Consider the following 27614-nt stretch of genomic DNA (forward strand, 5'->3'; position numbering starts at 1 on the left):
TTATTTCCCAGACAAATCATGATAAAATATGTAATTGAATTTATGAAAGAGATTGCCAAATTCTTGAATAATTTTGGGGGGCTGCAGTTTGAAAATCTCTAATGTGGTCTGTCTGTTGTTCAGTTTTAAGATTTATAGAATTTGAAACTAGGAGGAAACATTGTCATTTTGAAAACTTTCATTTTAAAAATTAGATATACAATATTACTTCACCAACCATCATAAACCTTAGTAATATGAAAGTGATTAAAATATATTAAACACTTTAAAACCATTAAAAAACAATTGCTGTCACTTTAGTTGAACCTTTTCTGGAAAGCAGAATCCTAGTTTAAAATCTTTCAGCAAACTTTCAAATAATTTTTCAAATTGTGCTCTAGTTTTACTATCTTTGCACAGATACAAGTAATATATATATATATGTATGTGTATATATATATTCGTAGCATTTTCCCAAAAGTGCAGTGTCCACTGTTTATATCCTTGTGAAATATAGGGCTGGACATGCTATTGGGAAAAAATATTACAAAAATACAATCATGAAGATGATGTAGCAATCTGTTTTATTAGTTACAGAAATCTCTCACTTTTGTTTTTTCAATATTGTTGGAAAACAATTATTATTTCAGTATATTTTGCTGTTGGCAAGCAAAATGGAAACAATCATACATGAAATGCATTATTGTTGTTGTTGTTAGTTGCGAAGTTGTGTCCGACCCATTGCGACCCCATGGACAACGTTCCTCCAGGCTTTCCTGTCCTCTACCATCCTCTGGAGTCCATTTAAACTCATGCCTACTGCTTCATCCAGCCACCTCGTTCTCTGTCATCCCGTTCTTCTTTTGCCCTCAATCTTTCCCAGCATTAGGCTCTTCTCCAGTGAGTCCTTCTTTCTCATTAGGTGGCCAAAGTATTTCAGTTTCATCTTCAGGATCTGGCCTTCTAAAGAGCAGTCAGGGTTGATCTCCTCTGACAACAACAAACTGACTGGTTTGTTCACCTTGCAGTCCAAGGGACTCTCAGGAGTCTTCTCCAGCACCAGAGTTCAAAGGCCTCAATTCTTTGGCGCTCAGCCTTTCTTATGGTCCAACCTTCAGAGCCATACATTGCAACTGGGAAAACCATAGCCTTGACTATACACACTTTTGTTGGCAGAGTGATGTCTCTGCTTTTTAGTACGTTGTCTAGATTTGCCATAGCTTTCCTCCCCAGGAGCATCTTTTCCCCAGGAGCGTCTTTTAATTTCTTGGCTGCAGTCCCCATCTGCGATGATCTTGGAGCCCAGGAAAATAAAATCTGTCACTACCTCCATTTCTTCCCCATCTATCTGCCAGGAATTGAGAGGGCCAGATGTCATGATTTTAGTTTTCTTAATGTTGAGTTTCAAGCCTCTGGTGGCTCAACAGATTAATGCAGTCTGTTATTAACAGCAGCTTGCTTGCAATTACTGCAGGTTCAAGTCCCACCAGGCCCAAGGTTGACTTAGCCTTCCATCCTTTATAAGGTAGGTAAAATGAGGACCCAGATTGTTGGGGGCAATAAGTTGACTTTGTATATAATATACAAATGGATGAAGACTATTGCTTGACATAGTGTAAGCCGTCCTGAATCTTCAGAGAAGGGCGGGATATAAATGCAAATAAAAAAAAAAGGTAATTTTTGCACTCTCCTCCTTCACTTGCATCAAGAGGCTCTTTAGTTCTTCTTCGCTTTCTGCCATTAGAGTGGTATTATCTGCATATCTGAGGTTGTTGATATTTCTTCCGGCAATCTTAATTCCAATTTTTGATTCATCTAGCCCCGCCTTTCTCATGATGTGTTCTGCATATAAGTTAAATAGGCAGGGTGATAGTATACAGCCTTGCCGGACTCCTTTCCCAATTCTGAACCAATCAGTGGTTCCGTGTCCAGTTCTCACTGTGGCTTCTTGACCCACACACAGGTTTCTCAAGAGACAAATAAAGAGATGGTATGCCCATCTCTTTAAGAACTTGCCACAATTTGTTGTGATCCACACAATCAAAGGCTTTACCATAGTCAATAAAGCAGAAGTAGATGTTTTTCTAGAACTCCCTAGCTTTCTCCATGATCCAGCGTATGTTGGCAATTTGATCTCTAGTTCCTCTGCCTCTATGAAATCCTGCCTGTACTTCTGGTAGTTCTCGATCCACATACTGCTGGAGCCTAGCTTGTAGGATTTTAAGTATAACCTTATTAGCATTTGAAATGAGTGCAATGGTGTGATAGTTTGAACATTCTTTGGCATTGCCTTTCTTTGGAATTGGAATGTAAACTGACCTTTTCCAATCCTGTGGTCATTGTTGAGTTTTCGAAATTTGCTGGCAAATTGGGTGTAGCACTTTTACTGTGTCGTCTTTTAAGATTTTTAATAGCTCAGCTGGAATACTGTCTCCTCCACTAGCTTTGTTGTTGCTCAGATTTCCTAAGGCCCATTTGACTTCACATTCTAGGATGTCTGGCTCAAGGTCAGTGACCACCCCATTGTGGTTATCAGGGATGTTAAACTCATTCTTGTATAGTTCTTCTGTGTAATTTTGCCACCTCTCAATAATTGCATTATTATTGCTAGAAATATCAAATCAGAAATTAAAGTTGTAATAGATATTCATGGATGATGCAGTTAATGAGTTACAGAATGGAAACAATTGTCATTGTCAAATAGTATTTAGATAGAAGATACAATTCTTTATTGGACATACAAGGAATTTGTCTTTGGTGCATATACTCTCAGTGTACATAAAAGAAAAAAACATTAATCAAGAATACTATTTGCAAGAGTATTTTACTTTAGCTTAGTACAATGAAGATATGCTGTGTATATTTGAATGTCTTGGGATCAATTGCTGGCATTTGTGATTTAAAGAATATTTGTTATTAGAGCTATTCCCATGCTTTCAAGTCAGGGGTTGAGAAGAAACGGATAAGTCATGGGAATAAATCAGGATTTTGGACTCACTCAGGAGAATTTTCTTCTTTAGGGAGGCATGACTTCAGTTTGAAGTGTACTTATAGTCCTTCCTGATAAACTAATCCAGAGACTGGCCTATGTAGGGAAAGTTGAATTGGAGTATTTGGGTATTAAGATGGCTCAGTAGATCTTGCAACATTCAGTTCAATGGTTCACCACATGAGGCAATCATAAAGAGATGCTAAACCTTCCTGACTAAAAAAATGATGGCATTTGATAGTATTGCTCTTGACTAGTTATCCCTCTGCACTGTTTGGACATCTGCTACTATGGTGCCCAATCAATGGACTGATGTAAGTTGTAGGCCAAAATATCTCATACGGTTCATATTACAGAAGATCTGGATAGACTTGGCTAGAAACGCAATTCAGTATGTCAATTTTAAATGCTTGTACTGTGTGAAGTGTAGTGAAGTAGCGGAAAGCACTGAAACAGAAATAAGGTCTGTTTGTTCCACTGATAGAGGGGCAGATATCATGAGTGTGTTTGATGGGGTAAGAAGACTTCATCCCTGTGCCTTCCGTCTCTAACTCCTAATTTTTTTAAATAGTTTTACATTTTAATTTGCATAATTTTAATAATTAACTTTTGATTTGCCTTTTTGTAATTTGTAAGCCGCTCAGAGTCACCTTGTAGGGGAGACGGGCAGTATAAAAATTAATTAATTAAATTAAGAAATAAAACCAAGCCCCAGGAATATGTATAATGCTCTTACCTCCTATTTGCTCAACAACAATTCTGTAATGTGGGTTGGGCTAAGAAAGACTAATTGGATCAAAATCACCCAGCTTGCTTTTGTTTAACTATTAAACCAAATAGATTCTTTCCATAATGCAAAATGATAAAAATTGAGAAGGACAGAGTTGGGGTTTTTTTGGGGGAAGGAGGAGGGTATTTATCCTTTTCAAGCAAATGCAGAATCTGTTGCTGAATTCTTGGAATGTGAATGCTTGAAACTATTTTGTAAACATTCAGTTGGCTTGAAGAATGGTACAGATAGTCCTCAACTTACATGTATAACTACAATCGAACCGAAAATTTCTTTTGCTAAGCAAGACAATTGTTAATGTTAGTATTGCTCCATTTCATGACTTTTCTTGCCACAGTTGCTAAGTGAATCACTGCAGTTGTCAAATTAGTAATGTGGTTGTTAAATGAATCTGGCTCCCTGATTGATTTTGTTTGCAGAAAGTCACAAAAGGTGATCACATGATCTCAGGACACTGCAATTGTCATAAATACATGCCAATGGCCAATAGCCCAAATTTTGATCATGTAACTATGGGGATGCTACAACAGTCGTTTAGTGTGAAAAAATGGTCATAAGTCAATTTTTTCAGTGCTGTTTAACTTCAAATGGTCACTAAACGAGTGGTTGTAAGTCAAAGATAGTGTATTACTTCAATATTTCAATACTTCTATCATTCAAAACGACCTTGATCATCTATCCGCTTGGTCTAAAAATTGGCAGCTCCAAATTTCAACCAGCAAATGCTCAGTCTTACATATAGGAAAAAAGAACCCAAAAACTAAGTACATACTAGATGGACATTACCTTACAGACGACCCCCATCCCGTTAAAGACCTTGGAGTTTTCATGTCAAATGATCTAAGTGCCAAAGCCCACTGCAACTACATAGCAAAAAAAGCTCTAAGAGTTGTAAACCTAATTTTGCGTAGCTTCTTTTCCAAAAACACCACACTACTAACCAGAGCATATAAAACATTTGCTAGACCAATTCTAGAATACAGCTCGCCTGTTTGGAACCCTCACCACATCTCTGACATCAATACAATTGAGCGTGTCCAGAAATATTTTACAAGAAGAGTTCTCCATTCCTCTGAAAACAACAAAATACCTTATCCCACCAGACTTGAAATCCTAGGCTTAGAAAACTTGGAACTCCGTCGCCTTCAACAAGACCTAAGTTTAACTCACAGAATCATCTATTGTAATGTCCTTCCTGTCAAAGACTACTTCAGCTTTAATTGCAATAATACAAGGGCAACCAATAGATTTAAACTTAATGTTAACCGCTTTAATCTAGATTGCAGAAAATATGACTTCTGTAACAGAATCATCAGTGCTTGGAATACTTTACCTGACTCTGTGGTCTCTTCCCATAATCCTAAAAGCTTTAACCAAAAACTTTCTACTATTGACCTCACCCCATTCCTAAGAGGACCATAAGGGGCGTGCATAAGCGCACAAACGTGCCTACCGTTCCTGTCCTATTGTTTTTCTTTTCTTCTTCCTATATATATATATATATGCTCATACCTCCCAATATTTACTCATATATATGTTTATATGCTATATAATCTTTTTGTATGATGTTGTGACAAAATAAATAAATAAATAATAAATAAATAATATGGGTTCTTTTTCTTCTCAGTGAACAAAGTTGTCTTTTCATTTCATGAGGCTGAAGATATGTGTTGTTATATTGTCCTACCATATTTTCCTAAGACAAGGGTGTATATTTGCTTCTGCCTGTTTGAATTAAGGTTTAAGGAGAGAGCGCAGTGAATACTGCATACTGTTAGTATTATTTTAATCCTAAAATCTTCATTTTTTTAAAAAAAAAGATTGTTTCACCATTTGAGATTCCTACTGGTATAGCATTATGGAAAGCTAAGCCAAACATACATGGATTTATGATAGAATGGGTCACATGTTTAAATGATTTTATTTAAAAATTGAAATTGAACAAAATCTCCGCAACTGAAATACTTCTTTCCTTTTAAGGAAAATAAAATAAATGCAGTTCTTGCTTAGTAGTCTTAGGATATGAAGAGAGTCTGCCAAAATCACTTGATAGGTCCTGAAAATACCTAATCTTCAGGAGAAGCAGACTATAGAGTAGAGTAAAATTCAGTAGAGACTGAGTTTTGCCTGTCCTAACTAGAAATAGATACTTAAAACTTAAAATAGATACTTTGGTGTCCAGCAAAGGTAATAAAAGTTATGCAGATTCCCTGCAGTTCTGTGACAAATAAGTCTTCCATTGTTTGATATTTTTGACATGGAATAAATGTAAAAGGATAGCCCTTGAGCATTGGAGAAAAAGAGATTTTACATAATAAATTCTGGATTGTTGCCCTAAATGCAATTCTAAATTCATTTCAAAAGACAAGTTTCTACCAGTTTAAGATGAAAGTACCTGGAATGAGTCATAAATGTGTTAAACACTGAAACCAAGTTAAAGCAATTTTTCAGTCTATATATCTTTATGCTGTTCTGCTTTAATTAATGCTGCAGCTGTTGAAAGCCTTAAAATTTAACTTAAATTACCACAATGAAGGATTCTAGCTTTCAGGATAACTTTCTGCTGCATTTGATAATTTTATATTTTAAATTCACAGTTGGTTTTCTTCTCTTTCAGTTTCCTGCCATTGTCGTATTGTGAAGGTGCCTGAAGGACCATTAATACGAGTTGAGGGAACCGAAGTGGTGATTCCATGTAATGTTAGTCAGTACGGTGGACCTAGTGAGCAGAATTTTGATTGGGAATTTTCGGCAAATCTTGGTCAGGATTCTAAGTTTGTACATATATTGAGTACATGGGACCCTTGGTTTATGTCTCCGGAATATCAAGATCGAGTTAATAGGGGAGAGATCATGTTAAGACGAAAAAGCAACAGTTCTGTGGAATTCGTGATTGGAAATATTCATCCTACTGATCAAGGGATATACCGATGTACTACGCCCAGCACAGACAGTGTCGTCCAGGGAAACTACAATGATGTAGTTGAAGTTAAAGGTACTTCAACAGGGTGAGGGGTATTTACAATTGGTAGTGGTTTAGTGTAATTTTAAATATATTGTGTGGAATGTCTTGAATAGAAAATATAAATGATCTAAATCTGAATAGATTTTAAATATAGATATGTACATGTCATTTTGTATGGAGATGGGAACAGAAAATCAGCAAGTAGACATTGTTTTCAAATATTTTCTTACTGGTTTTATATATTTTATCAATAACTATGTTTCTAAGCAAATGGAATAATTGAATGTACAGTTCTATGGAAGAAGTATTTACTTCTTTTGAATGTTGACATTGAATGTTAACATGTGAGTCCTACTGATATAGTTTCAGGCAAATGCTCAGGCATCTCTGGCCCAGATACATTTTTCAAGGAGTACCAAAGTTAACAACCTGGTCCAAAATTATACAGGACATTTTTTTGAAAATTTGAATGCATGCTTAATACTGCATATAAATTAAAAGTGTGCAATCAAATTTGCAAAAAGAGGTTACGTTTAGCTTTGTAGCTTCTATGTAGACATTATTTAGTTAGGAATTCATTGAAGCAAACAATTTGCCAGGGTTGCCTAAAGGTTTGGATGCAACTATATGTATAAATGAAGTCTGAGTATATAACACTAAATAGTATTTTGGTTTGATGTATCTCATAATCAAAGTAATACTTCATGTGTGTCAGTATGGAAAAGCTATTGCCTCCTTAGATTCAGTTAGTGTTTGTAGTGCTTTCTGCAATTGGTTATCTTCAATCATAAAATAATTATTTTGATCCATTCTTTCATGGCAAACCTCTTCAATTTCAGTTTATCTCATAAAGTGTTCATTCAGGTCCTTCTCATTTGTGTGGGGTTCATGTCTAGGCCTTGATTGGTTCCCCTGAAAACAGCGACTTTGTTCATCTATTTTCCTGTAGACTTATTAGATAATCGCTACATGGGCTACATGGGTCAGCAGTCAGGAAAATGCCCTATCAGAATATAGCACTAGCATCAGGAGCACTTAAACTTATATACCGCTTTACAGTGCTTTACAGCCCTCTCTAAGCGGTTTACAGAGTCAACATATTGCCTCCAACAATCTGGGTCCTCATTTTACCGACCTCGGAAGGATGGAAGGCTGAGTCAACCTTGAGCTGGTGAGATTTGAACTGCCGAACTGCAGCTAACAGTCAGCTGAAGTAGTCCACAGTACTGCACTCTAACCACTGCGCTATCGCAGCTTAGTCAGAATATCACTGAATATCATTGTTCTTCTGTTTCAAATTTCAATAAAAGTTTATACTTTTTAGCAATTCTATGTTCAGCATTTGTACATTATTCTATTTCAAACTCAGTATTAACAATGTTCAAAATCAAATGTCTATGGACATTCTCATTCATCTTTTTCAAAAGGCAACTGGACTTTTTTTCCCCTTAAAGACTTTTCTCATTCAAGAAGCTTCTTCAGTTCAGATAACTCTTTTCCTGATTTTATTTCACAATCCCCTGGTCATAATTCTTGTATCTTGCCATAAAATTAGCTATTTGTGTTTGCCTATTATTTCTTGTCTCTAAAATTCTTATTGCGCTGAGATCCACATGATTTCAGGTACAACCTGGGTTTGCATCTATTCCATAATCTTAATATGGCACATCTAACATGCTATGTTAATAATGATTTTTAAAATTCACATTAGCCTTGACCTTGACATTCCACAAAAAGCTATGCCACCCAGGTCATGTCCTTATCCCAAGAAGCATTTATGTCTCAGTAGCAGCCAACTCCTTCATCCAAACTGGAAATATGTACAACAAAATTTAAATTGGGTAGATCCATTCCTCCTCTTTCTTTGCATCTTGTAATACCTTATTTTTCACTCTGTAATTTTTTTCCCCTGCCACACAAATTTACATATGATCTCTGCAGTTGTTTAAATGAGCCACATGAGAAACTGTGACTGTTGTGGAGGGTTACTACCCCATCCAAAACCTCCTTGCCCCGTCCCACGCCCACTGCCAATTCCTGTTTATTATAATAGTGTGCTTGATGATCTTCTTTTTGTGTGCTTGACGAGCCTCTTTTTTCTAAATAGTGATTGCAGATGGCTTAACTGTTACTGGATCGAACTTCTACTCCTCATCAACTTTGAACGTATCAGAAGGAGATACATTTCAATTACGTTGCTCAGCTTCTACCAATTCTACTGAACACACCCATCTGCAAGTGTCTTGGGAGTTCAAGAGTAACCGTGTTTGGCAAGAAATCCTTTCCCTGACGCATGAGGGCAAGTTTCGGACTGGCTCAGAATACAGTGACCGCTATATCAGTGGGGATGTGCGCCTGGATGCTATGGCTAATGACATTTACAGCCTGTCTCTGTCTCAGGCTCTTTCAACAGATGAAGGCACTTATAGGTGTCGCGTGAGTGAATGGGTTAAAGGGGCAGATGGTTCATGGCAAAAGATCCAAGAGAAGACTGCTGATATAGTAAATTTAGTGGTGAAACCAACATGTGAGTATGCAATGTTCATTTCTGTTGCAGTAATACCATAGATACTGTATGATGTGTCATGTATAGCCACAGCATGAGAAATTGGCCTGATTAAGATATATCTTATCACTGATTCATATGCATACATACAGACACATAGGCACACACATTTAATTTATGAACACGTTTTTATTGTCCTATTGGATGTTAAATTAGATATACTTTTCCTATACAGGAAAATATAAGAAAAGAATATAAGGAAAAATTTACAGATTGTAATTGTTATGAAATAGTGGAACAGGATGAATGCTCTATCACTGGGGGATTTTAAATAAAAGTTGGACAATCTTTTCCAGCAGATCTAGCAAATCTCTGATGTCCTCTTCCAACCCTAGGTTTATAAAATTCTTTGAATTGGTATGGCAGAACTTTAAAATGTTGCATTTGTATTTTATTCTATTTTTATCAAAATAAGTTACCTAAAAGTTCAGTTGAGAGCAACTTTTTCATATTTTAAAAGCTGCAGGATAATAATCATTGAACCTTACTAGGATTTATGACTTCATACTAAAAGAGTTCAGGTTGCCTGTTTTTATGTTCTATTTCACTGGAAAAATATTTTATTTAAGGAAACATTTTATGATTAACTGATTTGACTGCTTTGTTGGATTTTTAATGTTTACTATGGTGATACTTTAGTGATATTTTTATATTTTATAGTTTTTAACTTTTGATTTCATACTGAATTTCTTAATTTAACCATTGTTTTTGGTCAGGAGATTAGTGTATACATCACTCTAGTATTATTACTGCTTTAATAAATACAGTCTTCCATTATTCATATAGCAACTCATAGAATAACAGGCAAGTATCATTTCTGAGGTGACCAATAAGCAAGTTGGTTTCTTGACAAGTCAGATTATGACATATTTAGACATATTCACAGAAAACTATTGTAATGTTTTAAATATAACAGAACATTTATAAACAGAAGTATAGGTTTGGTTTAATAATGTTTGCAAAATTTGTATTGCCTTTTTGAGCTCTTTCAGGTGCTTGCAAAAGTTTTAGACACTCTGATAAAATTAAATGTTTCTTGAATCATAAATGAATAGAAACTGATGCAGCTTATACATGGTACAAAGACAAACACAATGTTTTTTATGCAATTTGGAATGCATACTTAGTATTTGTATGCAGATTTTTACAGATTAAAACCAAAACAAAGAATATAACAGGTGCAAAAGCCTGAACACCTTTTTTCAAATAACAATTGCAATACACACTATGTTTGAATCTCTCCTCAGATTTTCAATAATATTCACATCTGAGGGCTATCGTTTATTTTCTGTAAGTGCTTTTGTGGTTGATTTTAGATTGTTGTTTTAAAATAATGGTGTAAACCACTTTTTGGTGTTAATTTTTTCATTCATTGAGGAATCTCAGGTTCTATGATACGTTGTTATTTAATTCAGTCAGTTGAATCATTTCTATCTGCACAATATTTCATCAACTGTAAAACCAACTCCTCATGGTTAACAATGGGCAAAGTGGCTCTTTAATATTTTATCCTTTCCCCCCCACATGAATTTGTTGTGGTTATGCCAAACTGATCAATTTTGTTTTATCAGGCTCATTGAAAATTGTATATTGTAGACAAATTACTTTTGTTATGAAGCTAGAGGAAAGGTTTCCTTCTGATATTTCTTCTTTGTGGGTTATCATTGTATAAGCCAGGCTGTATGGTGGTCACATACTGCAGTGTCAGCCAACCTTTTCGGCAACCTATTTGCAGTGACATGTATGTTCCATTTTGTTGATCTGGCCAGTTTTGGAGAAGTTCGAGAAGAGATTTTTCTTGGTTTTCAAGCACCATATTGGATTGCGCATGTCAAACATCTAAGGAGACTTGTGAAAAAGTGACTGAATTTACAGTATGTAATTTAATAAAGTAAACTGTTGAAAAGACATCTGAAGAGCAGCTTACATTTAAAATGGTAGTAATACTTTCATATTTCAGCTAAAAAATATATATGTCTGGAGTTTCAGAGCATAAGAGAAAAAATGGTGTCATTAATTGCAAGAAAACTGAAATTATAATGTATATTTGCATACACTTATTATGCAAGTAGAAACCAGTTTAACTAGATAGGTTAGTACTTTAACTGTGTTACTCAGCAATACACATGTTTGCCCATGAATACTAATCTATATGCAACTAATTATATGCACTTGTACAAGTTGACAGGGACACAGTTGGTGAACTACAAATCGAGTAACACTTGGAAGTTAACAATAATCCTTGATCTTGTTTCCTTCATCTCCTGCTCCCAATTCTGCAGCTTTAGATGTGTTCATCACCAGAAGCAATATATCTGTGATGGAACGAGAATCCCTTGAACTTACTTGCAACATCACAACAGACAGAAGTGGTATTTTCCAAACAGAAATCACATGGTACTTCAATGAATCTCCAGATGGCACCATGGCAGAGGCTCAGGTTTTGCTGAATGCTGACCGTGATTTGGTAATTAGTGACTCCACCTTTATCAGCCCCAGCCATATAGATCGAAGTAATTACAACCTGTTGATGCGTGATGTAGGCACTGAAAACTCTGGTTACTACTACTGTCAAGCAGCTCTATGGGTGCCACAACACAATGGCAGCTGGCACAAGGTAGCAGAGAAGATATCAGTACCAGTCACTGTGGAAGTGGTAACATTGGGTGAGTAATTAGATATGAAAGTAAACAAACTTTTGAATTAAGCTTAGCTACTGGTAATTATGTGGGCACTTCTGTGCATTTTCTTGCCATTTGCAACTTCTGTGGACAATTATGACCAAGTTATTATTTGATTTTGATGAGAATGAAACATTTGAAGGCATCAGCTGGCCAACCATTAAGCTACAATAATAGTATTTTTTTTATGTTTCACAGTTTAAAAAAGAGGCCATTCAGTGATGACAATATTTTTCTTAAGGTTTAGACTGAAAAAAAGTTGTTCATATCAAAAATATGGATGTTTTGAGAAATATTTGGAGATAAATACCTTTGCTTTGGTTGTATCTGATTGATTATGTCTATTTTAATTTGGTATTGGTTTTTTTAATGAACATTATGAGGACTTATGGGTTTTGGATTATATTTTGAATTTGAGAACTTCAAAGAGATGTCAGTTGGGAGATGTTTTTGTTTTTTTTGCATTTATATCCTGCCCTTCTCCAAAGACTCAGGGCGGCTTACACTATGTCAAGCAATAGTCTTCATCCATTTGTATATTATATACAAAGTCAATTTATTGCCCCCAACAATCTGGGTCAGGGGTGAAATGCTCCCGGATCGGATGGGATCGCGCGATCCGGTAGTGATGGTGGCTTCCGGTTCGGAGGACCAGTAGCAAAAATCCCTGGCCCCGCCCTCCCTGCCTCTGCTGAGCCGCACCATCTGCAAACGTTTTTTTTTTTTCACTTTTAAAAGCCGGTTTTGCTTCAGCCGAAACAGGCCTTTAAAAGTAAAAAACAGCATAATCTTACTTGTACTCTTACTTGTAGAAAACAAGTAAGAGTAGAGATTCTAAGGCACTTACCTGATTACTGAGGAACGCATGGCCACAGCCCAAAAGCAGTTTCAGTTTCAGCCAGACAGCATCAATCGCTCAGCTAATCTATTTCCTCGGTGATCAACTGGCTGGCTTTGCTGAGGAACTCTGGGATTTGAAGTCCAAAATAAAATAAAATAAAATAAAATAATAAAATAAAATAATAAAATAATAAAATAAAATAATAAAATAAAATAAAATAATAAAATATATAAAAAAATAAAATAAAATAATAAAATAAAATAATAAAATAAAATAAAATATTTGTGCAGCTTTCTGAGATTTGGTGTGTTTCTGTAGTGTTTCACTCTAACTGCACAAACACACAAAATCTCAGAAAGCTGTATTGTGTGTGTGTGTGTTGTGTGTGTGTGTGTGTGTAAAGTGTGAAAGTTGGTTTTTGAGCTTTTTGTGGCTATGTGAAGTGTGAAGTGCAGCTGCTTTTACATTGTGTGTGAGTCAGTTGTGTTGTGTTGTGTGTGTGTAAAGTGTGAAAGTTGGTTTTTGAGCTTTTTGTGGCTATGTGAAGTGTGAAGTGCAGCTGCTTTTACATTGTGTGTGAGTCAGTTGTGTTGTGTGTGTGTGTGTAAAGTGTGAAAGTTGGTTTTTGAGCTTTTTGTGGCTATGTGAAGTGTGAAATGCAGCTGCTTTTACATTGTGTGTGAGTCAGTTGTGTTGTGTGTGTGTAAAGTGTGAAAGTTGGTTTTTGGTACCTCTTATTGTTTTTTAATACTTTGTTTATTATTTTTATTATTTATTGTTATTGGCCACGCCCACCAAGCCATCTGACCACCAAGCCACGCCCACCAATTAAGCCACGCCCACAGAACTGGTAGGGAAAATTTTTAGATTTCACCCCTGATCTGGGTCCTCATTTTACCTACCTTATAAAGGATGGAAGGCTGAGTCAACCTTTGGCCTGGTGGGACTTGAACCTGCAGTAATTGCAAGCAGCTGCTGTTAATAACAGACTGCATTAGTCTGTTGAGCCACCAACAGATATATTTTCTGTATTTGATAAAACAAGTGTCATATATGTTAGATGGGAGATTTAAAAATAATCAATTGTAATAATGTTTTAAACTATTGAATTTTCCTATCAGTTCATATTCACTTAAGGAACACGTAAGTATTGCCATGATATAGAAAGCAGAACATACAAACATCTAAATTACATTTTCACAATTTCACTGATCAGATCTCAACTGGTTCAGTCAGTTGTTTGTCTTGAAATTTTCCTTCTAATTTGCTTATTTTATCTTTGGATAATGAAACATAGTGTAAGAAGAGACAGATACTATTTTTCAAATTTATGCTTCAATTAAGGTTTTCATCTTAGAATGAAATTACAACATTTGAATTCAGATATTCAAATAATTCGTAGATATATTTTCTGTATTTGATAAAACAAATGCAAAGTGGTATCACACAATATAAAAGAACTGGGTGAATATCAGACTTGTATAGACAAATGGCGTTTATAATTTCAGTATTTTTCTGTAATTATATAAATATTTTGTCGATAATTTTTATTCTACTTTCTGAACTGGGCTCTTAGGCTGCTGACATCCTTCTTTTCTGCAAATATACTAAAAAATTAACATTTAACATTTAAGTATAAGCATTACAGAAAATTAAAGCACGTTAGTGAAGATCCATGTGGTTCTTTAAAGCATTTTTTTGATGTACCAGGATCTTTTTTAGAATAATTAAAAAATCAAGTTTCTTCATGTTTTACTTTTCAGTTAGAATCCAGATAATTCTGGATAGGTTTTGAAACAGTGAAATGGCAAAGCTGAAGTGGTTGTTGCATTTAATGCCCAAGTTACCTTAAGTGCAATCCAGTAGTATTCGTGAAACTGATTGTATTTACTTGAAGAACATCTAATTTAAGTTCACTGAGTTTGAGATGCTAAATTGTAACATTGTTGATTCTGATTTAGTATGGCATGTGATGAAATCTCCAGGGGATTATATGCTGTTTCTTCTTTCTAGGAATTGCTTTGCATCTAATATTACATCATTGCAACATAATGCAACATCATTATGTTGCAATGCCTATGAGTGAGTTGAGACACAGGTTTAAGCCTGTAGAAAAATTGGTTGATGGATATTATATTGATGGAGTGTCATATATGTTATTTTCCATTCCTGAAAGGCAGGAAAAATGCAAATAAAAATGACAAAATAAACTAGAATTATAATACAATGTATTTTATTTTATTTATTTTTTATTTTTCAAATTTATATACCGCCCTATCTCCCTAAGGACTCAGGGCGGTTCACAGGCAGTTAAAATACATATAAATACAAATTAAAAAACAACAATTAAAAAACTTATTCTATTGCCTAATTTAAAAACAATATAAATAATAAAAAAACCCTTAAAACCAATAACTTTAAAATCTAATCCAGTCCCGCGCAGATGAATAAGTGCGTTTTAAGCTCGCGACGAAAGGTTCGGAGGTCCGGAAGTTGACGAAGTCCTGGGGGGAGTTCGTTCCAGAGGGTGGGAGCCCCCACAGAGAAGGCCCTTCCCCTGGGTGTCGCCAGACGGCACTGCCTAGCTGACGGCACCCTGAGGAGTCCCTCTCTGTGGGAGCGCACGGGTCGGTGAGAGGTATTTGGAAGCAGTAGGCGGTCCCGTAAATAGCCCGGCCCTATGCCATGGAGCGCTTTAAAGATTGTCACCAACACCTTGAAGCGCACCCGGAAGGCCACAGGTAGCCAGTGCAGTCTGCGCAGGATAGGTGTAACACGGGAGCCCCGAGGGGCCCCCTCTATCACCCGCGCAGCCGCGTCCTGGACCAACTGAAGCCTCCGGATGCCCCTCAAGGGGAGCCCCATGTAGAGAGCATTGCAGTAATCCAGGCGAGACGTCACGAGGGCGTGAGTGACCGTGCATAAGGCATCCCGGTCTAGAAAGGGGCGCAACTGGTGCACCAGGCGAACCTGGTGAAAAGCTCTCCTGGAGACGGCCGTCAAATGGTCTTCAAAAGACAGCCGCTCATCCAGGAGAACGCCCAGATTGCGCACCCTCTCCATCGGGCCAATGACTCGCCCCAACAGTCAGCCGAGGACTCAGCTGACTGTACCGGGATGCCGCATCCACAGCCACTCAGTCTTGGAGGGATTGAGCTTGAGCCTGTTTCTCCCCATCCAGACCCGTCGGCCTCCAAACACCGGGACAGCACTTGATAGCTTCATTGGGGTGGCCCGTGTGAAAAGTACAGCTGGGTGTCATCAGCGTACAGCTGGTACCTCACACGAAGCCACTGATGATCTCACCCAGCGGTTTACATAGATGTTGAACAGAAGGGCGAGAGAATCGACCCCGCGGCACCCCACAAGTGAGGCGCCCGGGCCGACCTCTGCCCCTGTCAACACCGTCTGCGACCGGTCGGAGAGATAGGAGGAGAACCACCGATAAACGGTGCCTCCCACTCCCAATCCCCCCAACCGGCGCAGCAAGATACCATGGTCGATACCATGGTATTATAATGTATCTAAGATACCATGGTATTATAATGTATCTAATAGGTTTAAGATTAGTGAAACAAAAATGAGTTAAACAACTATCAGCTATTTAAGTTTTATTTCTGTCTTTTTTCTTTCCTTAACTTATGTTGTTTTCTTATACCTTTTTAATTGTAAGTTTCCCAGAATCACTGGGTAGTCAGGTGACCTTAAACTGAAATTATAAATAAAATTTGAAAAAGATCCAGAAATGAAAATAATCCAATTCCCTCCTTTTTTATATACAGTATATGGAGGTAAGAGAAAAAATAGTTTTCTCATAAGGCATATTTCACAACTAAATACAAGAAAACTTAGAGGTTGTAATATGGAGACTGTAAATTCTTAAAATAGAAGGAGATCACTGTCTTGCGGATAGTTGGAGAAACAGGGCCTTTCGGGCAGCAGTTGTCTGCATTTTAGTAGGACACAGAAAAAGAACAACTTTCTCTGGAGATCCGCTGGCTTCTGTCAGCCCAGAGGGAAGATGGGCCATTTCATGTTTGCTGCTGTCTAATCCTGCATGCTCGTCTAGGCAGATTTAAAAAAGGGAAGAACAACTATTTTCCAATAAAGTTCCATTTCTGATATTATCTTGTAGTCTCCCTACTCTGAAGTTGGCTTAAACAGAAGACTTCTATTCTGCTTTTGAAAAGTTGTCCATAGCCAGTGCTTCTGCTTCTTTATATTACAATTATTACTTGGGTTTAGGTGAAGGTAAAGAATAAAGCTATTTTTAATGACCTTGTATTGCCTGGGGGAGCAAAGTAGGAGAGGAATTCTCATCATCAGAGATACATAAATTGTATCCAAATTTCATCAGCAGCCTCCTGCTCTTCCTTGATAGAAGTTTGAGAGCTTGGCAGGGTATTAATTCAATGAACTGTCAGCAAGGCTGTTCTTTGACAGTTGACAGAGTGCAGGAATGAGGCTTATCCAGCAAGCTTTTATTCCTTCCTTCTAAATCCTCAGTCAGAGAGTCCATGTCAAGAGCAGAGCTGGAACACTATTCTCAAAGTCAAAATTTTACCTAGCAATCCACTTCTATAGATTTGCAAATATTTGTGGAGTTGGCTAAAACTTATTTTAAAACAATATATCTGCTAAGAGAAGGAGAAAATCAAAATTACATATCATAATGATATTATGAGTCATAATTCAACTTTAAAAGCTGTTAGATTCGCTTACAGCTCAATGTTATTTCAGAGCTATTTAGAATCACAAGTAAATAAAAATGTGTGACTGTCTAACACAGGGATGCAAACTCACGTGTCATGGTGGCATCACATGACATATTGGGACTTTCCCCCCTTTTGCTAAACTTGGTGTGGCCATGGCCAGCGCATGACACATCTGGCCCATGAATTATAATACAATGTATTATAATGTATCTAATAGGTTTAAGATTAGTGAAACAAAAATTTCACCGGGAATTTGACAGCCCTGGTCTAACATATATTTGTTTAGTTGATATTTTCTTCTGTTAATATGGCATTGAAAGGAAATAGCAACAATTAAAACTCTGCAAAGAAAAAAAATCTGGTATACTTGGGCATAATCATCTATTCTAAAATGTTGATTTTGTGCCTTACATATATCATAAATTGCACAAACAAACAAGTTTCTCAGTTTGAAATGTGAATCTCAAAATGTTTTAAATTTTAGAAAAAGTCCTTGCATATATTGACTCAGTATCTTTATTAAGTCAATTAAGAGTTTATTAAATAGTAACAATGTTTATCATTATTCCTTAATTGAAAGCTAAAAATATATACACAGGTTTTATTTTTATCTTCTCTTGACCAACATGTGATTATTTTACCAAATAACCAGTTTAATAAAATTTGTATTACACAATCTGCCTTTCGTTATTTGCCTAGCAAATACAGGTAGTCGTCGATTTATAGCAGTTCATTTAGTGACCGTTCAAAATTATAACGGCACTGAAAAAAATGATGACTATTTTTCACAGTTACAACCTTTGTAGCATCCTCATCATGATGTGATCAAAATTTAGATGCTTGGCAACTGGTTCATACTTGTGACCATTGCTGTGACCGAAGGCCACATGATCACTTTTTGCAACCTTTTGACAAGCAAAATCAATGGGGAAGCCAGATTCACTTAATAACCAAGTTACTAACTTATTAATTGCAGGGATTTACTTAACAACTGTGACAAGAAAGGTAAAATCGGGCAGAACTCACTTAACAAATGTCTCACTTAACAACATAAATTTTGGTCTCAGTTGTGGTCATAAGTCAAGGACTAGTTGTAATACCATGAATAATTAGACATAATTAACTGATGGTACAATCCAAATCCTTGCCATGTCTGGTGAAATACTAAAGAAGCTTTGCAATTTAAAATCATGATGTATGTGAAAATACAATCTATATTTTGTATTGGTTCTGTTCCATACTTTTAATTGTTACTTTGGCTTTCTTTCTGTTTTCCCAAAACCTACATAGAACCAAATTACTACGTGTTTTTGAATGCTTCTAAAACACCCCTGTTTGCTGAGGATCCCACAGAGCTTGAATGTAGGATAATGGAGGTACAAAACACCGAGACAAATGTTCGTTTCACTGTTTCCTGGTACTATAGGATGCCCACACGTAGTGATGAAGTGGTAGAATATGAACTTCTGGCCACTATGGATGCAGACTGGACACTAGTTCTTGGGGAGAAAAGCAAACAACGTGCTCAGAATGGGGAAATTATTTTCTCTAAACCAAAGGTAGACACCTTCCGCTTGCGAATCCAATGGACTTCTGAAACAGACAGAGGAGAATATTATTGCGTAATTTCATCATGGAGCAGACAGCGCAACAACAGCTGGATAAAGATCAAGGATGTGACTTCTATGCCTGTAAACGTTTTGTGGTCTGCACAAGGTAGGATTTCTCAATTCTGACTTTAAATGTGTGGGTTAGGATTGGTGCAAATTGATGATGATTCAACAACTTTATAGGTATCCTCAAAAGAAAAAAAAAGGTTTTTGATAAGCTGTACATGCATTTCCCACAGCCAACTTTGAAATGAAAAAAGCAGAATAGCCAAATGTACAAATGACTAGCAGGATGACATTTAATAAGAATAATAAATATCTACCAGTATCTAAGGTTAAGATACTTTTATTAGGAGAGGAGATATATGTATTGCAAGCCTTGTTTCTTTAAACATCTTGCCAAGAAGCAGCCTGAAGTATATCTAAGGATAATGTGTACTCCAGAGGACATAATGGCCTTGAGGTAATTCTTAGTGTTACAAAGAATGGGACAAGACAATAAAGCATGTTCTTTTTAGATATCGAAAGGCATGACTCATTCAGCGGACTGTATGCATAGGATGAAGCTTTGTAGCTTTTTAAACACCGACAAAATAGTGATAATCTAAACCAGGGATAGTCAACCTTTTTATACCTACCGCCCACTTTTGTTTCTCTGTTAGTAGTAAAATTTTCTAACCGCCCACCGGTTCCACAGTAATGTGCCACGTATTGTCATCTGTGCATGCCACTCCTGCAGCGTGGATTTGGTTTGGGGGGGGGGCGCCGGCTACCAGCTCTGCTTGTCTGTTACAGCTGGGTGGTGTGGGGGAAGATGCGCAAGCTATTCTGGGATGAGACTCTTTTGTTTGTGGTTGCACTATAGCGCCATTTAGTTTCACTTACATAACGTGAACTAAACTTATGCGCGGGTGATACAAATAGTATATTTTCAGAAATTTAAATTGTCACGGAATTTTATGAAAACCTAATGAAAATGTTTTTAAATAATGCTATGAAAATTTTTAATAAGCCAATTAAATTAAAAAGGAAAGTGCTTCAGTATTGGACAAAACCCCTATCTCCCACCATGAAAACTGGAACGCCCACTAGTGGGCGGTAGGGACCAGGTTGACTACCACTGATCTAAACCCTTGTTGGTAACAGTTCAAAAAAAATTATAATGTATTCAGTTGCAATTCTCTGAAATCTCTCAAGACTCTCAATTGTTTTGCTTCAAAAGATTAATACGGATATTTGCTTTCAACTTTTAAAACATTAAATTTGATGATTTAAATTGTGAAAAATCTGAAAGTGAAGGTTTAAATTTAAGAATGAGAATAAATTTGATTTTGTTGCCCACTCTTGAAAAGACCAAAGAAATAAAATTCTGTTGCCTAACACCAAAAGTATAACTTAGCCCCTGTTATGTGATCAGCCTTATTTCAGCTGATCTGATAAAATGTTAACTAAGTTAACAGAAAAAAGCTCTAATGTTGTCCAGATAGTCTTGGTTCATATATATTGTTGAATATACAATTTACAAGCCATTTTTCCTTCAGATTAGTTACAGTCTTCTCATTAAAAAATCAAAAGACTATATATCTATATCTATCTATCTATCTATCTATCTATCTATCTATCTATCTATCTATCTATCTATCTATCTATCTATCTATCTATCTATAAAGTTTATTTTTTTAAAAACTATATTTTTATTCAGTAGTCTCTGATTGCTCTTTGTAATCACCTATGTGAATAACATAAGGGTAAGACTTTAAGAGAGTTGACACTAAATTAAACAATATAATCAATTTAAAGCAGCTCACATTTTAATGCATTTGGATAGTCAGCAATTGAAAAGAAGATGTGGATATTTCTTTATTCATAATGGATAGTTCTACATGTATTGATTTGAAAATATTCTAGAGCTCCCTGATCCACTAGTTTTTTGTTCTTTGCTGCAATTCTTGGCTCCGCTTTTGCATAGATCCGTCAGTCCACTATTCCTCCCTTCTAAGCCTAGTGCTAAAAAGCGGAGCAGATTTATTTTATTGTCATCTGTGGTGTAGTTGAAACTTAAGAGAAACTAGTATTGTCTTTCACAATGTTTTTTGACAACTTAGAACTTAGATTGCTGAATTTTCTCACTGGACAGAATTCCTGATTCATTTCACTTCAAGGCATCTGGCTTTTTGATCAATTTATGGTAGTATATTTTCCTTAGCATGTTAGTATATTTTCCTTAACAGAGAATAAAGCATGATCATTTATCAGTTCAGTAGCTGAGTTGCCATGCAATCAGACAACACACACAAATATGTTTCACAAGCATTAATTAAGAGCATATATAATGCTACCAATGCCCTCTACATTATCGAAGGCCTACCTTGATGACGGATTTTGGAATCCCGAGAGGTGACATGCAGTGAAGAAGAGGCTTAGGGGTGAAAAAGAGGCTTTACTACATTTTTAATGGGGAGGGAAGGGTTTTTTAAGGGTGGGTTGGGTGGGGTGGGGAACACCCACGCGGGGTTAGGCTAGTCCCTGCTAGGGTTCCTGATTTGGAGGTTCTTGATACGGAGGTAGCTGAGGAGGTTAAAACTCAACCATTTATGGGCATGTCCATCGGCACGGTAAGAGGGAGGGGCAGACATGGCGGAAGCCGGGGCTCATATCATGTGCGGGGAGTACGCTCTCGCTGTTTGTGAGCAATTGCGTGCTCCGGGCCCCCAAGCTTGCCTCGTTCCCTGAGTGGCTATGCCTCCAGGAATCTGGACCTTGGGTTGATGCTATGCAATTCCAGGTCCGTCGTGAATAAAGCCCCCCTCATAGCTGATCTTATTCAAGGGGGGGGCGGACCTGATGGGCATTTCGGAGACCTGGTTGGGCGCAGAAGGGGGTTTCCCCTTATCGAGATGTGCCCACCAGGTTTTCATGCATTCCATCAACCAAGGGCCCAGGGTAGGGGTGGGGGGGTAGCGGTTGTTATCCACAAAGGTCTAGAACCGAGGGAGGTCACTGTCCCGCAGATAGCCGGTTGTGAAACCCTTCTGGTAAAGTGGGGCCGTGGGGTACAGGTGGGCATGCTGGTTACGTACCTGGCTCCTTGCTGCGTGGCAGCAGCCCTGCCCGAATTGTCGAAAATGATAGCCGGGACGGCGGTTGAGACCCCCAGACTTATGGTTATGGGGGATTTCAACTTGCCGTCGGTGGGCGAATCGTCAATGGCAGTTAGGGAGTTCATGGCTTCCATGGCGGCCTTGGACCTGACCCAGGTAATTAATGGTCCCACCCACACTGGGGGTAACACTCTGGACTTGATTTTCCTCTCAGGACAGTGGCTTAATGATCTGGATTTAGGGGAATTAATTGTTAAACCCTTGTCATGGTCAGATCATTTACTCCTTCAGCTAGACTTTCGAACCGCCGCACCCCGCTGCAGGGAGCCAGAGCCGGTTCGATGGTTCCATCCCAGGCGCCTGATGGACCCTGAGAGGTTCCTGACGGAGCTTGGGCCATTTCCTGGGGAATTAGCCCACGACTCGGTCGAAGAACTGGTGGCTGCCTGGGAGGCTTTGGACCGCGTTGTGCCTTTGCAGCCTGTGACCCGGCGCCGAACTCGCCCAGCTCCTCGGTATAACGAAGAGCTGAGGGAGATGAAGCGCCGGAAAAGATGCCTAGAGAGTGCCTGGAGGTCCAGCCGCACCGAATCCGACCGAACACTAGTTAGGTCTCATATTCAGACCTATCTAGTGGCGATAAGAATGGTGAAACATAACTATTTCTCCGCTCTTATCGCATCTGCAGATAACTGCCCAGCTACCCTGTTTAGGGTGACCCGCTCCCTGCTTTTGCAGGAGGCTTGGGAAGACCCCTTGCAGGGGCGTGCTGAGGATTTTGTACAGTATCTGTCTGATAAAATCGCTTGGATCCGGGATAGACTGGACACTGATTGGATAGATTTGGGCAAGGCGACGGGGACGAGTCTTGTGGATATTACCTGGGCTGAGTTTGATCCTGTGACCCCTGATGACATGGACAGGCTGTAGGCTAGGCTGAATCCCACCACATGTTTATTGGACCCATGTCCCTCCTGGTTGGTACTGGCCATACGGGAGTGACACGAGGCTGGCTCCTGGGAATTACCAACGCTTCCTTGTTGGAGGACATTTTTCCCACTGCCTTGAAAGAGGCGGTGGTGAGGCCCTTTCTCAAGAAGCCATCTTGGACCCAGCTGTATTGGCGAACTATCGTCCAATCTCCAACCTTCGCTTTCTGGCGAAGGTTGTTGAGAGTGTGGTGGCATATCAGCTTCCCCAATACCTGGAGGAAACTGTCTTTCTAGACCCGTTCCAGTCCGGCTTCAGACCTGGTTACAGCACCGAGAGGGCTTTGGTCGCGTTGGTGGATGACCTCTGGAGGGCTTGGGACAGGGGATGTTCCTCTGTCCTGGTCCTGTTAGATCTCTTGGCGGCTTTTGATACCATCGACCATGGTATCCTGCTGCGGCGGTTGGAGGGATTGGGGGTGGGAGGCACCGTTTATCAGTGGTTCTCATCCTATCTATCTGACCGTTCGCAGACGGTGTTGGTAAGGGGGAAGAGATCGACCTCTAGGTGCCTCACTTGTGGGGTGCCTCAGAGGTCGGTTCTCTCGCCTCTCCTGTTCAACATCTATATGAAGCCGCTGGGTGAGGTTATCCGTGGTTTCGGGGTGGATTATCATCTGTACGCTGATGATACTCAGCTGTACATTTCCACCCCGAACCACCCCAGTGAAGTTGTTGAGGTGATGGACCGGTGTCTTGAGGCCGTGCGGGTCTGGATGGGGAGGAACAGGCTCCAGCTCAACCCCACCAAGACAGAGTGGCTGTGGGTTCCGGCATCCTGGTACAGTCAGCTTACGCCTTCGCTGACTGGGGGGGGGGAGTGAAGTTCTGACCCCCAGGGAAAGGGTGCGCAACTTGGGCATTCTCCTGGACGATCGGCTGTCCCTAGAAGAACACCTGACGGTCGTCGCCAGGGGAATATTTTATCAGGTTCGCCTGATGCGCCAGTTGCGCCCCTTTCTTGACCGGGACTCCTTACGCACGGTCACTCACGCCCTTGTTACCTCTCGCTTGGACTATTGCAATGCTCTCTACATGGGGCTCCCCTTGAAGAGCACCGGGAGGCTCCAGCTAGTCCAGAATGCGGCTGCGCGGGTAATAGTGGGAGCACCACGTTGCTCCCATATAACACCTATCCTGCGTGGCCTGCACTGGCTGCCGGTAGCCTTCCGGGTGCAATTCAAGGTGTTAGTGCTCACCTTCAAAGAGCTCCATGGCTTAGGACTGGGCTATCTACGAGACCACCTTCTGCCACCAATAGCCTCCCAACGACCTGTGCGCTCCCACAGAGTGGGCCTGCTCTGGGTGCCATCAGTCAAACAGTGTCGGTTGGTGGCCCCCAGGGGAAGAGCCTTCTCTGTGGCACCACCGATCCTATGGAACGAGTTACCTCCAGGGTTACGCCAACTCCCCGACCTCCGAACCTTCAAGCGGGAACTGAAGACCCTATTATTCAATCAGGCGGGACTAGCCTAAGTGTTTTTAACTTAATTTATTAATGTATTAATTTATTTATAATTTTAAATTTTAAGGGTTTTATATCGGTCTATGACCGTTTTAGTTAATTAGGCCTGTTAAATATTTCGTTTTAAATGCATTTTAAATCTGGGATTTATATTGTGTATTTTATGTGTTTTAAATAAGGATGTACACCGCCTTGAGTCCTTCGGGAGAAGGGCGGTATAGAAATTTAATTATAAATAAATAAATTTCTTCTTCTATAGATTGAGCATAAGGAACCTTTTAAAACTAGAACGTAGAGCAGTAATTGAGATTCTTTGCTCCTTATTGCTAGTATTTTGATAATCAGTGGTAGTGAGAATCACTGCCTAATCAGTTTGAAAGTACTTCTGGAGATTTGGGGAGTGAAAACAGTGATGGTGTGGAAAGGGACTAATTTCAGAAGTTGAATATTATCCATTTCACATACTACATCAAGTTTTAGATATACATAAATGAACTTAAGCCCTTGTTTGTCATAAATTGATAATGGAAATTGGTTTGAGGGATTGGATATAACTTTCAAAGCTGCTACATGTCCCAATTTGTTTTCTTTTGACAGGAAATAAAAATAGTAACCTAAGAACCAGAAAAGTACAAGTCCTTTCATTGAGCTCTGCATACTTTCCAATCCTGATTGGTGTTTTTCTCTTTTCCATGGCATTGGTTATATGTGTGCTGGAGGAGCTTCATTCATGGGGTCCTTATGAGGAACAGATTGCATTTCATAGTTAGAAACAGCCTTATCATATGTTAGTTGGTATTTTAGCAGTGGAAGATGCTAAGGCTCCCTTTGTGGAAGGGGTTTTTCTTTCTCTAATAAATCATGAATGTTTAGAATGTAGCATTCTAGAACACCATGGCTGATTTTAGCTGTTTAACAGTCTATTGTACTTTGATACTTACCAGAATCCACTAACCGTAGTCTTTAAAAAAGACACACAGGAAAATAGACACATCTAAGTCCAAGAATGTCAATTCTATCCAGTCTCTGTATCTATAATTTCTATCTTCAGGAGTTTTGTTGATAAACTGCGGTTTTCACTTATTCTCCAAGTATGTCCAGATATGCTTTCCATCTGCCTTTGTTTTTAGACCAAGGATGGGCAGAGATAGATCAATAACTAGTGTTGTTGTTAGTTGCGGAGTCATGTCCAACCCATCGCAACCCCATGGACAACGTTCCTCCAGGCCTTCCTGTCCTCTACCACCCTCTGGAATCCACTTAATCTCACTCCTACTGCTTTAGTGATTCCATCCAGCCACCTCATTTTCTGTCATACCGTTCTTCTTTTGCCCTCAATCTTTCCCAGCATTAGGCTTTTCTCCAGTGAGTCCTTTTTTCTCATTAGGTGGCCAAAATATTTGAGTTTCATCTTCAGGATCTGGCCTTCTAAAAAGCAGACAGGGTTGATCTCCTCTAGGACTGACAGGTTTGATCATCTTGCAGTCCAAGTTATCTGCAATAACTAGTGATAAATTTTATGAATAATGGTTCATAAAAATTGGGGCTTTCATACTGGATTCTGTTGTGTTTCTATGGCACAGGCAACCATTCACATGTCCCAGTTTGTCATCTTGTTCTTTGATGAAGGAATTTTACCTCAACTTTCAAAAGAATAGGTTGTTCCAATTTTGAAATGCAGTCTTTCAGTAAAATATGCCTTTTTATTTTCTCCAATCATATCACTTTGGATTGTGTATCACATCTTAAGAGTAAGCCTGAGGCAATGCTGCATTATTATTGCTCTTACAATGTATTTTGAGAGTATTTTTTTCCTGAAAAAGTGGAATAAGAATAACAAATAGTGTTTAATAAGAGGTCAGAGCAGTTGATATTTAGAGTGCAATAAAATTTGGAAAGGAAAAGAAAAACCACAGTTTATAAGTACATTTCCGGTTTTTAGTAATTATCCATTACCCAAAAATAGAAGATTAGGATAAAGCTGTGCATCACAAATTATTTTTGGATGTATATTGTTCTGAAGCAGCAGCTGAGTGGTATATTTCCTGTTACATAGTAATTCAAAACATGTGCTTAAAGTACTGCAGTGTATTCATATATCCAAGTGCACATAACAATTAATCCACTGTAAAACAAAATATTTATAGACACTTGCATATTTAAATTCTTTTTTTCCTCTCTCCTGGTATATGCCTTAGAAATTCTCCAACAGAAAAATTACAGTACGGAAGATCCTTGCTTTTCATAGAAAATGATCATCTTTCAGGGTTTTTTTGCCGTTGGCATCAACCTGGTAGCAGAAGTCCACTGGCATGAAAAGAGGTGGTTGTGGAGAAGACATGCTACATGAATGGATCAGAGATCTCCCTCAATTAGCCTATGTCAACTTGTTATTAACTGGAGAATTCTTGGGAAAACCCAATATCATAACCAAATATACACTACTGACTTTTCTTGGGCAAGTGGACTAAGTGAAATTTCCTTACAACCCATGATGTCGAGATCTTGTCGAGTCTGTCTTGTATGATTCAAAATCTGACAAAGTGGACAAAGCAGGGTTAGGTTCCAGTATAGGCTCGAGCCAACTGTATGTTGCTTTCTTTAAAGCTTTAACATGCAAACACAGTACTGTTGTTTTGTAATGCAATTTCAAGGAGCTGTTTCTTTTGCAGTTTTCTACAAAGAAAGTGCTTTTGTTTTGGAGATTAGGAATGCTCACCTATTCTTTCCTCTATGAAAATTTCCAGGTGCTAAGGAATATCCCAGATTAATCAAAGCAGTAGAAATGTATGACTAGTACAGGTACTCCTCGATTTAGGACCACAGTTGAACCCAGAATATAAATTGTAAGTGTGAATGGATTGTAAAGAACCTAAATCACAATCACATGAGTGTGAGATACTGCAACAGCTGTAACTTTGGG

At 38.4% G+C, this 27614-nt stretch overlaps 1 protein-coding gene across 2 annotated transcripts in view; it reads left to right on the forward strand.

The window, feature by feature from the left end:
* Nucleotides 1-27614, forward strand: part of PTGFRN (prostaglandin F2 receptor inhibitor) — a 134544-nt gene that overhangs the window by 35937 nt on the left and 70993 nt on the right. For both annotated transcript variants that reach the window (XM_058185855.1, XM_058185854.1), the window contains exons 2-5: nt 6376-6753; nt 8831-9250; nt 11572-11955; nt 18817-19242. In XM_058185855.1, coding sequence (XP_058041838.1) covers nt 6376-6753; nt 8831-9250; nt 11572-11955; nt 18817-19242 — 1608 coding nt within the window. The remainder of the gene's footprint in view (nt 1-6375; nt 6754-8830; nt 9251-11571; nt 11956-18816; nt 19243-27614) is intronic.

Source organism: Ahaetulla prasina, chromosome 5 (assembly GCF_028640845.1).
Source record: "Ahaetulla prasina isolate Xishuangbanna chromosome 5, ASM2864084v1, whole genome shotgun sequence".
Taxonomy (NCBI): domain Eukaryota; kingdom Metazoa; phylum Chordata; class Lepidosauria; order Squamata; family Colubridae; genus Ahaetulla; species Ahaetulla prasina.